The sequence below is a fragment of the Quercus robur genome, chromosome 12, assembly GCF_932294415.1.
Source record: "Quercus robur chromosome 12, dhQueRobu3.1, whole genome shotgun sequence".
In the NCBI taxonomy this organism is placed as follows: Eukaryota; Viridiplantae; Streptophyta; class Magnoliopsida; order Fagales; family Fagaceae; genus Quercus; species Quercus robur.
In genome coordinates, this window is record NC_065545.1 from 29,452,180 (window position 1) to 29,466,392 (window position 14,213).

General features: G+C 37.7%; 2 protein-coding genes across 4 annotated transcripts; one reads left to right on the forward strand and one right to left on the reverse strand.

Moving 5' to 3' along the window:
* Positions 1–2,958: 2,958 nt before the first annotated feature.
* LOC126708615 (uncharacterized) lies at positions 2,959–6,384 on the reverse strand. 3 transcript variants are annotated; one of them, XM_050408427.1, is made up of 5 exons: positions 4,617–6,383; positions 4,324–4,474; positions 4,084–4,231; positions 3,751–3,996; positions 2,959–3,346 (listed from the first exon to the last, which is right to left on the reverse strand). In XM_050408427.1, exons 1-5 carry the CDS (start codon positions 6,271–6,273, stop codon positions 3,161–3,163), a joined length of 2,388 nt encoding a protein of 795 aa, XP_050264384.1. In that variant the 5' UTR covers positions 6,274–6,383; the 3' UTR covers positions 2,959–3,160. The 3 variants fall into 3 exon arrangements, with proteins under 3 accessions (XP_050264384.1, XP_050264383.1, XP_050264385.1); XM_050408426.1 differs by having other exon boundaries at positions 2,959–3,439; positions 4,617–6,382; XM_050408428.1 differs by lacking the exon at positions 2,959–3,346 and having other exon boundaries at positions 3,805–4,007; positions 4,617–6,384.
* A 6,661-nt stretch (positions 6,385–13,045) lies between these two features.
* LOC126708359 (uncharacterized) lies at positions 13,046–13,855 on the forward strand. The gene has a single exon (XM_050408148.1). The coding sequence runs from the start codon at positions 13,046–13,048 to the stop codon at positions 13,853–13,855; it is 810 nt and encodes a 269-aa protein (XP_050264105.1).
* The last annotated feature ends 358 nt before the right edge of the window (positions 13,856–14,213 follow it).

The following is a 14,213-nucleotide window of genomic DNA, read 5'->3' on the forward strand; positions in this document are numbered from 1 at the left end:
TGTACATAATCATTCGATAACAAAAAATACAGAACGTAATAATCTAATAATCTAACAACACTTTCCTTGTAATAGGAAATAGCCTTTGGGTAGACAACAAGGTTCTCACCAAAGATTATATTCCTTCTCAAATGCAACTAAATCTGTCTTCAATGATCTTCCCAATTTATTTGGGACTATCCGCTCATAAGAACTTCCAAACCAAAACAATCCAAATATAATGATTCCAAGAACATATCAAACAACCCAAGCTAGTAGCCTAGCTGTAAACAGGATAAGCTTCCATAGGATGAAGAAAAGAAACATCAAATTGCCTTTCTTATCCAAACTCACCTGGAATGTTAAAGAAATTAACATTAACATATCAAAGCCACAGAATGACATGAACAAATTAATTTGACAAATGTCGTAGAAGGATCTAGTTAAATGATTTTGTTTGCACAACTGTGCATCTTTATGTTTGAAAGCCATAATGGATTTCAATATAGATAAACATAATCCATTAACACCATAAAAATTTTACTTATATTGATAGAGCGCCCGATTGGTACAGCTTAAAAAAGTTGTCCCTAAAAGAATTGGATTTTAAAAAAGTTGTACTTTGAGAAAATGTGGTTTGAAACTGCTTTAATGAGCGGGCACTAAACATAACAGTTTTCCCACTCCCATTCAATGCCCATTTGGCAATGCTATAGGAAGTAGAGCTTTCTCAATATAGATCTTTAACTAAAAACAGTGAATTGTAAAGTTTTTTTCCTAAAAACTGCAAATATCATCTTTAGCATTAAAGTTGTTTTCAGGTTTTAAGGACCCCTTTAAAGCTCTCTAGCAAAATTGCCAAGAACGGCCTGTCTGGTTTTGTTTTTGGAGGAGTCGAAAAGTGCTTTAAGGGGGCTAAAGCTCTTTTAGCTGAAATTGCCAAACGTTAGGCAATTTCCTGACCTCGCCAAAAGCAAAACCAAACAAACCCTTCTAGTCAGCACAATGGCATTTTGTTTCACACGTTTGAACACCTGAACTTCCACATAAATCAGTTAAAAACAGAAGACAAGTAAAAGAAAGTCATTAGTAAACATAATTCTGTCAACCTTTCATATTGAAACTTTAAGTCTGATCTTTCTACTTTGTGAACATGAAGCAGTTGATAATAAACATCAGCATGTTAAAAACAAATTTAAAAGGTGGAAACAAATTACAAATTTATATCAACTACTGAAGACATCAGGTGAAAGAAAAAAATGTAGATGAGTTTTGAATGTGGAAGTTAAAATCAATAAACAGGTTCTAATAGCCCATGCACTAAGCAATCTTCCACAAAAAACAAAGCATAGCTCCACTAAGTCTAAGCCTCCATGACTCATTTGGCAAAAGCCAGCTTGTGAAAATATTTAAACAAGCCTCGCTATGTCAAACAGCTCAAGCATCCAAGATAAGATTTGCACAAAACAACCTTGGCATATGATGGTATCCAAAATTTAACATTTACTAGATAGACCCCAAATCCCCACTGGAATTGCACAAAACTGTAAGAATTCAAACCCCAATAGGCTACCCAAAAAGGCTCTTGAGTTACAATTGAAATGCCAAATATCTTTCCCATTGGTCTTACAGCACAAGGAATACAGATGTAGAAATTTTCCATTTTCACATATTTCCCATCCCCGTTACATATAGAGACTCTACAGTCTACATTTGTTTCTACAACATACTTCAAAACATCTGATAATAAGAGGTAAACACTTTTAATTGAAAAATGGACTACGGCAAAAATACGAAATCAACTTCAATAATTCCTTCATTATTATGCACTCATTATTTTCCACCACATACCCTATATATTTTTTTTTTATTACAATGTTTAATTAGTACTTTTTCATCTAACAGCTTCTACAAACTACAACTAGCATGCCAATTATTCCCCCAATCAACAAGTGTTGATTATTAACCAATAATATTCTGTGGCAGTCATCATTTGCAATTCATAACACAAACAGAATGGCCATTTCCCAGTACTAAGTTCCGAGGTGTTAGAAAGGGAAAACTTATTTTTACAGAAATAAAACGTTGGGAGGGTGGGTCTCTAATAGATCAAGATAACGGAGAATTCCCAGATCCAAACCAAAAATGCACAGATCAGAACAAAAACACAACAAAAAGCCAGCCAAATAATCCCAAATTTGACAAACATACAAAGAAAATTCAGCAAAAAAAGGTTTTTAATATACAAAAATAGAAAAGAGGCGAAGATTTTACCTGGATGCCATGCTCAGGAGTGACTGAGAGAGTGGAACGATGAGTTTACCGTTGGGAACAGAGATGGCGACTAGATAGATGGGAGAAGAGAGAGAAAAGGAAGACACATGTTTCTGTCGAGCGAAATATTTGTGTGCCCGTGATCTTTGTCAAGAGAAAAGGAAGATACATGTTTCTTTCTGCTGATAAAAAGCAGAAAACATTTTCCACTGAGAAGAGTTGATTTTCCATTGATCAATTGTAAAATTTTTCCGTTGACATTTAATTATTTTCTGTCCTACCTAAAACCAAAAAATGTGAAATGTTTTCCTTTCCATCAAAAGAAATGAAGCATTAGCATGTACAAATTGCCTCAAAAGTGAAATATGAAAAGCAAGATAAGAAAACCATATTTATATTTAATTCTTTCTCTGCAAGCAAAATACTGTCTACAAGATGGCCAAGTTCAGATATTCCCTCTATAAAGTATGACTTCGATCTGCAATCAACTAATATATATATACACCATCAAGTTTACACCCACAAACTGACAAATTTATACCCTCAGAAGTCTGGGTTTCTAGAGGTTGGCACTGGAAATGCTTAAGTACTAATCCCAGAACACAAGCCGAAAACAGAAAGAAAAACCATTCATGTATATATATGAATAAATGTAGATCATCATTTTTTAACTACAGTGTTAAGATGAGTGGTAAAGTATGAACATATAGAAACTACAAGTGATTTATGTATTTATTGCATTAGTGAGGTGAACAAGAATATAACTGATGCAAGTTCATATTTCTATATATTACTCCTGAAAACATACTGAGATATTCAGCAACAAGCACTAGACACACAAAAGAATTAAGGAACAAAAGTCCATCAAAAGGAGGGGAGGGTAATCCAAAATCTGCACCGCAATGTCTCAAAGTCGTGCATTTAGTCTAGTAAGGCTTAATGAGTCTGTGCTATGTGCAGAAGTCATGTTCACTTCTTTTTGCACCCCTTTGGGGGTGGAACTTTCGCTTGTAGCTTGAGCACAAAGGTAAGACAGTGACTGCAGCCATGAAACTAAAGTCGGCTTGCGTGTAACATCATCAGACTCTGCAACCTGTGAATATAACTCATTAAGAACCATATTTTGACTATCTTTTGGTAACTGGACAATCAATTGTGCCAACAACTTCATCAAGTTTGGCAGCACCTGGACAAATACACAAATGCAGATATTAATAAGTCGAACAATGGGAGGGAATAGACAAGATGCAGTAAGTCCTTTCTACAACTTCTATTTTGAGAACTTCCAATATCTGAAATTTGCTATATATAGCTTCAGTTTAATTGCAATATCTTCCTCTGAAACCTAAAACTTTAGCACACCATAACGATTGTTTGAGGTGGAATAATAATAAATTATAAGGGACCTACTTTTCACATGGTAAACAGAAACGAAGGGGAGAATCAACTGGAATTTTATGAGGAATTGCAAATAAAAATAAAAAAGAATAAAATGACCTGTATATCAACAAGGGAAATAAGCCGTAGAAGCAACTCTAGGATTTTCTTGCAAGCATCTGAATCTCCTTGCCTGTTCCTCAACAAATCAGCCTCCTGAGCATAGATTTCACCACAGAGTGTGCTGCCCTTATCCACAAGACTGTGAATACAATAGAATATGGCTGGACTTCCAGCAGGAAGATTTCGGACCAAGGCTGCAACCCCAGAAGCCATACCCTCAAAAGGAGTGATGGCAGGATATCCCTACATTACAACTAAAAATGTGTGAGCATCCAACCTTTGATGATCAAGCTCATGTTTGATTAATATTATTTTAATTGCTTTCAATACCAATAAAGATCTCTGCATGTAATAGAAAACAAGCTGCTCCTTTAATGACACTCTCTCATCCTGATCAAGATCCTTCCCAGAGGACATGAATGCCGCAAACATGGAATGTGAGGCTCGAGCAACTTTTCCATTTGGATGTCCCATGTATCTAGTTGAGTTTGTAATAAGGAAGCAAAATGTTCACCATGACATATAATAGCTGAAATTCTTATAAAATTGAGCTGTTTTGTGTAAGGATACAAGAACATAGTTGGAGCTACAACCTTCCTAAGTGTAAGGCAAGGAACATGTTCAATGCAAGTTGGAATCACTCGTAGGTAAAATAATATGCGAGCAGTTTGCACATCATCATTGGACCATACATACTCCACTTTTTGAGATAATGAAAACTCTACAAGACAAAAATTCAAATCTTATCAAGGTTAGCAATGTCTACACATAAAAAATTTGGGTGGGGGGGAGAGGGGATCATTAGGGGCCTCAAAGTGGAGAATAAAAATTTAATCAACAGTTAAAATGGTAGACAACCATACTTGTTCCATTGGTCATATCCATGTAAGAGGGCATAGATTCCACAAAAGAGACACAGGCAGACTCATTCCCCTGAACACTTGCAACAACCCCTCGAATTGTATCCATATACTCTGGTAAACGAATGCGCCGAAAATACTCTAAACAAGAAAATGAAACTAGTATATGTACTGATACGTCCCACTGAGTTTCCTGGGTGGATTTAGAATTAAACTTGTGCTTCGTGACAGCCAATGCAAAAAGTACAACCATAAGGAAAGCAGATTCAGCAATTTTCTCTGTATCCCCAAGTAGTTCATTCTCTTTACCTCGTAGCATCAAAGCTACTTGTCGATGCCCCAAATAGATATCTTGACAGTAATCCCATATTAGATTCTCCACCACACCCTTGCTCTCTACATCTACTGAAACATATTGACTGCAGAAAACACTAGTTATGGCCCCTGCTTCCTTAAAAAGAACACTTTCCAAATGCTTTTTGACCTCATCATGCCATAGTCTAGCTGAATTTCTATGTGGGAAGTCAAGTACTTTTGTATATAAATGTCGTAAGGGAAAGATTTCATTCAACAATGCAGAAGCAAGGCACATTAGCAGAGGGGCACGGGATGAAACCGGGCCACTTCGAGCCAGTGCTAATGAAATGCACTGAAGTAGAAGACTGCATGTGGGATCATTATCTGCATTCGTAACACAATTTCTAGAAATAATAGCTCTTGCAAAAGATTCTACCCGATCCTCTGCAAAGCCCCTTAATTTGGAAACAGTATCTAGCCCCAGACCATTCATTTTAGATCTATTGACAATCCTCAACACTCCAGCTGCAGCCATGACAACGGCAAATGGGACATAGTTTGCCTTTGAAGTCTCTAAAGCCTCGTGGGCAAAAACATTTATTTTCTCAGAACAACGGATATTGATCAAACTAGACAACACCCATTCAATCAAATGCAGAATCATGAGCCCATGAGTAATACTACCACAAGGCCCACCTTCTTTGCCCCAAATCCCCAATAAAGAATCTAAAATTCTAACATAATGAACATTCACAGAAGAAGATAGAGCATACCCAATTCCAGCAAGAACATCCGAAATATGCTCTCCGGATGAGCCAATCAATCGGTACTCCTCTTCCAACAGCCTACAGAGCATGTCCAAGCAGACTGTTTTAGAGCCTCCAGACAAAGAAGGCACAAAAGCAAATGCACCCAGAAGGAGAACACCTTCGGAAAACAAGAGAGGACTCTTCCTAGAATCAAATTGAGCATTAAGAAGGTGAGAGAGGACCTCCACAGCAGAATCAATAAGAACCAAAGAGGGTTTGAAGGATTTCCTGACCCAGATATAAAGAAGTCTAAGAAAGAGAGGATATGATTCATTTGGAAGAGATATGTGTGGAGAGGAAAGAATGGAAAGAACAATTTTTGCTTGTGGGTCAGCAACATGAAGAGAAGTTTGAGAGTTAAGGAGGGTTTTTAAGGATTGGAGGTGATGTGGTTGAAATGATTGGTTTTGAAGGGAGTCTCTAAGCTCAGCCCATGCTTGAATAATAGCTCGGGCCGATGAGGAAGAAGAATTTGTGGAGTAAACATTACTGCTACAGCCACTAATGCTCCTCAGCCATTCTTCAAGGAAAAGAGTACTAGCTTGTTTTGCCATCTTTACAACTCCTCGCCGAAAAGAAAAGAAGAAAAAACCGACTTACAGTGAAAGGCTTATAAGATCGTTCGCATTGGTCATGTAGAAATGTAAAACAACCCTCGAATTAATCCTTCTCCAGTACCCCCTATATTTTTAGTGGGTATGGTACCCACACAAATCTCAGCCATTAAAACTATGTTGTTTTAATCTTAACCGTTAATTTTAGTTTAGTGGAAAACCTATTACCGGTAGACCAAGTAAACATATAAAAGCCAAAAAGGAAAACTGCGGTTCCTCTTCTCCAACCTTCTCCCGTCCTCCCTCTCTGGTGTTCTCTTAAAAAACCCAGATTCCTTCTTTTCAAATGGGTTCCTTATGTCCATCAATTTCACTTTCATCTCGTCGGTATATCCCCATTTACCAACCGCTGAAGGTTTCTTAAAGGATCAAATCTTTTGATTTTTAAGGTAAAGATCAAATAAAACCCTATTTTCTTTGTTGGGTTTTGAGAATTTTTTTTGATTTTGCTCTTAAATTTCATTGTACCACAATGTAGGCAATACTTCTGTGCTGAAGAGGTACTAATTTTGTTATTTCTTTTCAGGTGGCACATAAAGTGCTTGTTGAAATGCTTCATAAGGATTCGGTTTTTCCAAACTTGTTATGTCTATGTTTTTGATGACCAGGGGGTTTGGGTTCTTGTTAGTGTGGTGTTGAAATTTGGGTTTTTTTTTTTTTTTTTTGGTTAGCGGAGGGAAATGCTCTTCCTGATACATTTGGTCCGCTTGATAATTTGACCAAACTCAACCTGGACCAAAATCCTCTTGTAATACCAATAGTGGAGATTGTCAAGGAAGGGGTTAAAGCTATCAAAGTTTTTATGGCTAAGAGGTGGCTAGATATACTGTTGGATGAAGAAAGGAAAAACATGCTTGAAATGCAAGAACTGACTCAGACTGGATGGTTGACTCACAGCACCTCCTGGTTTAAAAATTATGTTACAAATGTTTCAGAATACTTGGGATCTCCTAAAGACCTGTTTCTTGATCAGCAGCTATGATGCTCTGATAATTCATGATTCATTTTGAGTGTCACACTTTTCTTTGCTCAAATGCCAAAGCTAAGAAAGATCAAACTGGTGGCTTTGGTCTGCTGCAATTTTTGTACTTGTTTCTTTTCTACTGCATACATTTCAAGCTTGAGGGTGATGAATATCTTACCAAATTTTGTTCTTTTTTTCCAGTTCAATTGTTAGGAAATATGAGTTTTGTAGGAAAAAATAATAGGTAGCCTGCTGTGCATCCTGTTTCTGATGACAACAGTTGAATGCTTATAATTGTACTTGTACATTCACTAAATCTGGAGTGTCAAATTTTGGCACCAATCTTGCAATTTTCATTACCATAATCAAAATTGTTTCAACTTCTTATATAGAACATCATGCATCGAGGAGCTATGTCATCACTCTTATATATTCGCTCATCGATGAAATGATCAGAAATGTATTTATAGCTTTTGTTCCTAGATAGGTATTTACAGTTGCAACTAAAAAAGATGTCCAACAAATTTGGGCCATTATTTTCTTTGCCTTTTGTTGTTATTGTTGTTGTAGTTTCTTATAAATATTTCAGTTTTACCAAGGCTTTTGCACTACTTTCACAGCGAGTTTAGGTAAAAGAACAAGCATAAGCACCTACTTTCAAATGTGACATAAGTATTGTCTAATGTTGACAATGGAACCATCAAACATAAAAATAAAAAATAAAAATAAATAAGGAAACCACCGAATGTGACAAAAATACAATTACATGTGATATTGATACTACATAATGTGTGAATAGAACCGTCAAATTTGAGGGGGGAAAAAAAGAATCACTAAATGTGACAAAAGTACTGTCAAATGTGATGTTAGAATTGCACAATGTGAGGATGAAACTATCAAATGTGAAAAAATAAAAAAATAAAGGAACCACCGAATGTGATAAAAGTACAGTCACATGTGATGTTGTACTGCATAATGTGAGGATGAAACCGTTAAATGTGAGAAAAAAAAACCACCAAATATAACAAAAGTATTGTCAAATGTGATATTAGAACTATACAATGTGAGAATGGAACTCTCAAATGTGAAGAAAAAAAAATAAGGGAACCACCAAATGTAACAAAAGAAATGTTACATGTAATGTTGGTACTACACAATGTGAAGATGAAAGCGTCAAATGTGAGAAAAATAAGGGGAACCACCAAATGTGATAAAAGTACTATCAAATATGATGTTGGAACTGCACAATGTGAGGATAGAACTGGCAAATGTGAGAAAAAAATAAAAGAACCACCAAATGTGACAAAAGAACTATCACATGTGATGTTGGAACTACACAATGTGATGATGGAACCATCAAATGTGAGAAAAAGATAACCCGATATAATAGGTTACCTATTAGTGGATACCGTACCCCCTCTTTTTTTTGGGGGATACGATAGAATTACCCCGAATCCCAATAATATATATGTCATGTTATGTGTAATTTACATGATTCACTTAGTTGATTGGATTAAATGACTCATGACAAGAACTAATTAATGTCAGCTCTTATTGATCATTAAAGCCCAATACTTCAAACATGGTTAGAGCCGAACTTTGTCCTTAACATAATTAAGTACCAAATATGTATGCCATGGTTTTGTAACTTAATTGGCTCCTCCTGGTGTTTCTAACGGAAACGTCCATAGTTAAAATTCTACTCCCATGACATAATCAAATATGTATATTAAGTTCTTAGCAATTTTCTTTTTAATATAAACAACTAAATTATTTTCAATAAAACTTGTCCTTGGAGATCCTTAAGATGTTCTTTGGGAATTGAAGTTTCAAATGTTTTCTAAATTGTCAACATCTTTATTTTAAATAATGTATCAATACTTCTTAATTTGTGTATACTTACAATATATAAGGATTAATAGTGAAATATCCAAATTGAAGGAATTATTAGTGGCTTTAAATTTAATTATCCTTAGCAAAGATAATATTATTTGTACTTTATTAATCAATATAACTATATTTTAATTAAATTAAAGAACTTAATATATTGTACCTAAATTTTTCGCTCATGAAAAAACTCCAAGCTTAGTCAAGCCCGGGTTATGGCCACTTGGCCCCTTAAGCCACTGATCAGGAAACATAATACACAAAAGTGTGTGTAATTCTGCATAAAAATGAAGGTAAAACCATTAGTTCATGAAAAAGATTTAAGAGCACACACTTTGTCACAATTTACACACGTATTAAGTGGTCATTGAATTACTTTTCATTAAGTACCAATAATGTGGAATCCATGTGTAAGTGTTATAATTAAATTACAAGTTGACATATGCACAAGTTGTGGTAAAAGGTATGGCTCTAGAACAGCTGTTAGTTTAGGGATCTGTTTCTTCTTTTGTGGGTCTTGCTTAGGGTTTTATTTAGTAATCGTCGCTCTAGATAGGTTCTTGCAGATGGTTTGGAGGAGAAGAATTTGAGAGAGAAGAAACTTAAGAGAGAAAAGTAGACTATAGAAAAACTGAGAGAGAGGAGAAGAAAGTTAGAGAATCAGAAAATGAGTACTCCCCAATGTGAAGATGGTACCATTCAAGTGGGGAAAAAATAAAGGAACCATAAAATGTGACAAAAGAGCAATTACATATGATGTTGGCACTCCATAATATGAGAATGGTACCATCAAATGTGAGAAATAAATAAGAGAACTATCAAATGTGACAAAAGTACAGTCACATGTGTTATTAGTACTGCGCTTTGAGAGACTGGTACCATAAAATGTGAGGAAAAAAAAATAAAGGAACCATCGAATGTGACAAAAGTACAGTCACATGTGATGTTGGTACTACGCAATGTGAGGATAGTATCATAAAATGTGAAAAAAAAAATAAGGAAACTATCAAATGTGACAAAAGTACAGTCACATGTGGTGTTGGTTGCGCAACATGTGAATGGTGCCATCAAATGTGAGAAAAAATAAGGGAACTACAGAATGTGACAAAAGTACAGTCACATGTAATGTTGGTACTGTGCAATGTGAGGATGGTACCATCAAATATGAGAAAAAATAAGGGAACCACCGAATGTGACAAAAGTACAGTCACGTGTGATGTTAGTACTGCGCAACGTAAGACTGGTACCATAAAATGTGAGGAAAAAAAATAAGGGAACCACCGAATGTGACAAAAGTACAGTCACATGTGATGTTGGTACTGCGCAATGTGAGGATGGTATAATCAAATGTGAGAAAAAAAAAATAAAGAAATTACCAAATGTGGCAAAATACAATCACATGTAATGTTGGTACCGCACAATGTGAGGATGGTACAATCAAACGTGAGGAAAAAAAATAAAGGAACCACCAAATGTGGCAAAATACAGTCATATGTGATGTTGGTACTGCGCAATGTGAGAATGATACCATCAAATGTGAGAAAAAAAATAAATGAACCACCAAATGTGGCAAAATACAGTCACATGTGATATTGGTATTGCATAATATAAGGATGGTATAATCAAATGTGAGAAAAAAAAATAAAGGAACCACCAAATGTGGCAAAATACAGTCACATGTGATGTTGGTATTATACAATGTGAGAATTGTACCATCAAATGTGAGAAAAAAAAAATAAAGGAACCACCGAATGTGATAAAAGTACAGTCACATGTGATGCTGGTACTACGTAATGTGAGAATGGTACCATCAAATGTGAGAAAAAATAAGGGAACTATCGAATGTGACATAAGTACAATCACATGTGATGTTAGTACTACACAATGTGAAGATGGTACCATCAAATGTGAGAAAAAAATAAAGGAACCACCAAATGTGACAAAAGTATAGTCGCATGTGATGCTAGTACTACACAATGTGAGAATGGTACCATCAAATGTGAGAAAAAATAAGGGATCCACCAAATGCGACAAAAGTACAATCACATGTGATGTTAATACTACACAATGTGAGGATGGTACCATCAAATGTGAGAAAAAAATAAAGGAACCATCGAATGTAACAAAAGTACAGTCACATGTGATGTTGGTGCTGCACAATGTGAAGATGGTACTGATAGGGGAGCAGAAAATTAGTCAAACTCCGATTCGTCCAAAAGTGTCGTCTAGAGCCAATTGAGCAAGCTCGACCAAGAATCACCCCAGAAGAAGTAAAAGTGTTCATGGACAATAATACTACTCTTGATTAATGAAGTCTCCCATAGACGATAAAATCGTCCATGAAGGTCGTCCATGGACGACCTTCAGATGTCCATGGACGACCAAACAGTCCTCCACCAGACGGACGAATACGCAACACTTGGAAGACTTTCGACTCTCTGTAGCGGTTGTTAAACCCATAAATATCACCATGAATCCATCAAATAAGTTAGCTTCCATTAGCAGTTACAATTTTAATAGCCGTTGAGGAAGTTAACTCCAGACTCGCTGGCTTCCACAAATCCTGGGGAGGTTATTTGGACAAATAACCGTCCCCAGGATCCCTATATAAAGGACCGGTCTAAACCCGAGAGAGGTAAGAACTTTTCTAAAACGCTACTCCCAAATACTTGGAACTCCCTTCTCTGCGAGGCTAACTTTTTCATCGGAAGGGGTTTGGCCGGTCTTCTTCGGTCTCCTCTTTGACTATGTTTGTTTCTTGTAGGCTTTCAACCACTTCAGTAGCCCACCGAAGCCGGATCATCCACCTTACTGATTCTGAGCGATATCAGTTGGCGCCGTCTGTGGGAACAGATTGTTTTGCAACTTTCTTTTCCGCGACAAAGGGTTAGGATGGTCAGGACCAGGTCGAGGGCAACTAGCCCAAGCCGTCAGGGAAGCAGAGGCGCTTCAAGTGATCCCCAGCGTGATCGCCAATCCGCACCAGTCATGCAGACATCGTCTGTTCAGCATGTGCAATCTATGGCGGCTGCAATGGCGGAGTTGACTCGCCAAAACCAAGAGTTAAGAATGGAGATCAATCAGAGAAGACAGACACGTGAGGAACATGAAGGAGGAGGACAAACACAAGGTCATGGCGACAAAGAAAATCCTGAGATTGGAAGTCAATTAAGAGGCACCACTTCACGGACGGTACCACACTTGAAAGAAGAAATGGACCAAATAAAGAAAGTCATGGAGGAAATGAAAGAGAACATAAGGAGGATGAATCCTATAGAAGATTTGGTCCACAGAATTGACTCTCCCTTTACGGCTTCCATCAACGGTCATCCTCTACCATCAAAATTCAAATTGCCTTCCCTAGATTCGTACGATGGAACGCGTGACCCATTTGACCACATTGCTACTTTCAAGACAACTATGCACCTTCAAGGGGTCCCTGATGAAATCATGTGTAGAGCCTTCCCTACCACCCTTAAAGGCCCGGCGCGAGTTTGGTTCAGCAAAATACCTCCAAGTTCTGTAGGTTCTTTCGAAGAGTTAAGCAAATTGTTTGTTAACAACTTCATCGGGGGGCAAAGACACAAGTGTTCTTCGTCCAGCTTGCTGACCATAGAGCAAGGGGAGAACGAAAGCCTACGGTCATTCATCACTCGCTTCAACAGAGAAGCCCTTAGTATGGACAAGGTAGACGACAAGCTTCTATTGGCGGCCTTCCACAACGAGATTAATTCTGATTTATTTATCCACAAGCTATATGAGAAGGAGCCTCAAACTATGGCTGAGCTCGTCCATTCGGCTCAGAACTTCATGAATGCAGAAGATGCGATCGTAGCCAAGAAGAGGAAAAGGGCTGAAAGGATGGAAGCGCACCCAGCATGCCACTCAGAACAAGGCCCTCGTCTAAAGAAGGGACAGACGGAAGATAAGAAGGAACGAGATAACAGGAAGACGGGTCCTTTGGGAAGAAGCCATAACTATACACCCCTGAACGCTCCATTTGATCAGGTGCTCATGCAAATCAAAGATGACCCTTCCCTAAAATGGCCAGAAAAGATGAAGGGAGATCCCAATAAGCGCAATAAAAGTAAATATTGTCGCTTCCACAGGGACCATGGGCATGACACGGATAAATGTTATGACCTGAAACAGCAGATTGAGAATCTTATTAGACAAGGAAAGCTGAGGCACTTCATTGGAAGGGATCATAGAGATGAGAAGTTGAAAGGAAAAATGGAGGAATCGTCCCGGCCCCCACTAGGAGAGATAAGGATTATCATTGGAGGGAGCTCGACGGGGCAATCTTCCAAGTCGAAGAAGACGTATCTCAAAGTGGTGCAAAACGTCCAGCTCTCTGGACGATCACCAAGGACGAGACAAATGGACGAGCCGGCCATTTCCTTCATCGACGAAGATGCTGAGAGGATCCATCACCCGCATGACGATGCGATTGTCATTACTCTGCTTATTGCAGATTATACAACTAGAAGAGTGTTAGTTGACAACGGAAGCTCAGCAGACATATTGTACTACCCAGCCTTCCAACAGATGAGGCTTGGGCGGGATCAACTTCGTCCAGTTTGCTCACCATTGATAGGGTTCGGAGGAATGAAGGTGCAGCCTGTAGACACCATTACATTACCAGTAGTGGTAGGGTCATACCCGCAGTAGATATCTAGGGAAGTCAATTTCCTCGTGGTGGACTGTTTGTCTTCATACAATGCCATTATTGGAAGACCAACTCTGAACAGTTGGAAGACGATAACATCTACCTACCATCTATCAGTCAAATTCCCTATGGAGTACGGGATAGGACAAGCACAAGGAGATCAGTTGGCAGCTAGAGAATGCTATTTAGCCATGATGGCTTTGGACGAACAGGTGCAGACAATGAGCATTGAGGAAAAAAGGGTTGTTGCAAAGCCTACAGAAGTATTGGAAAATGTTCTTTTGCAAGAAGATGATCCCGAGAAATTCACCAGAATTGGAACAGGTATGAAGGAGAAGGCAAGAAAAGACCTCCTCTAGT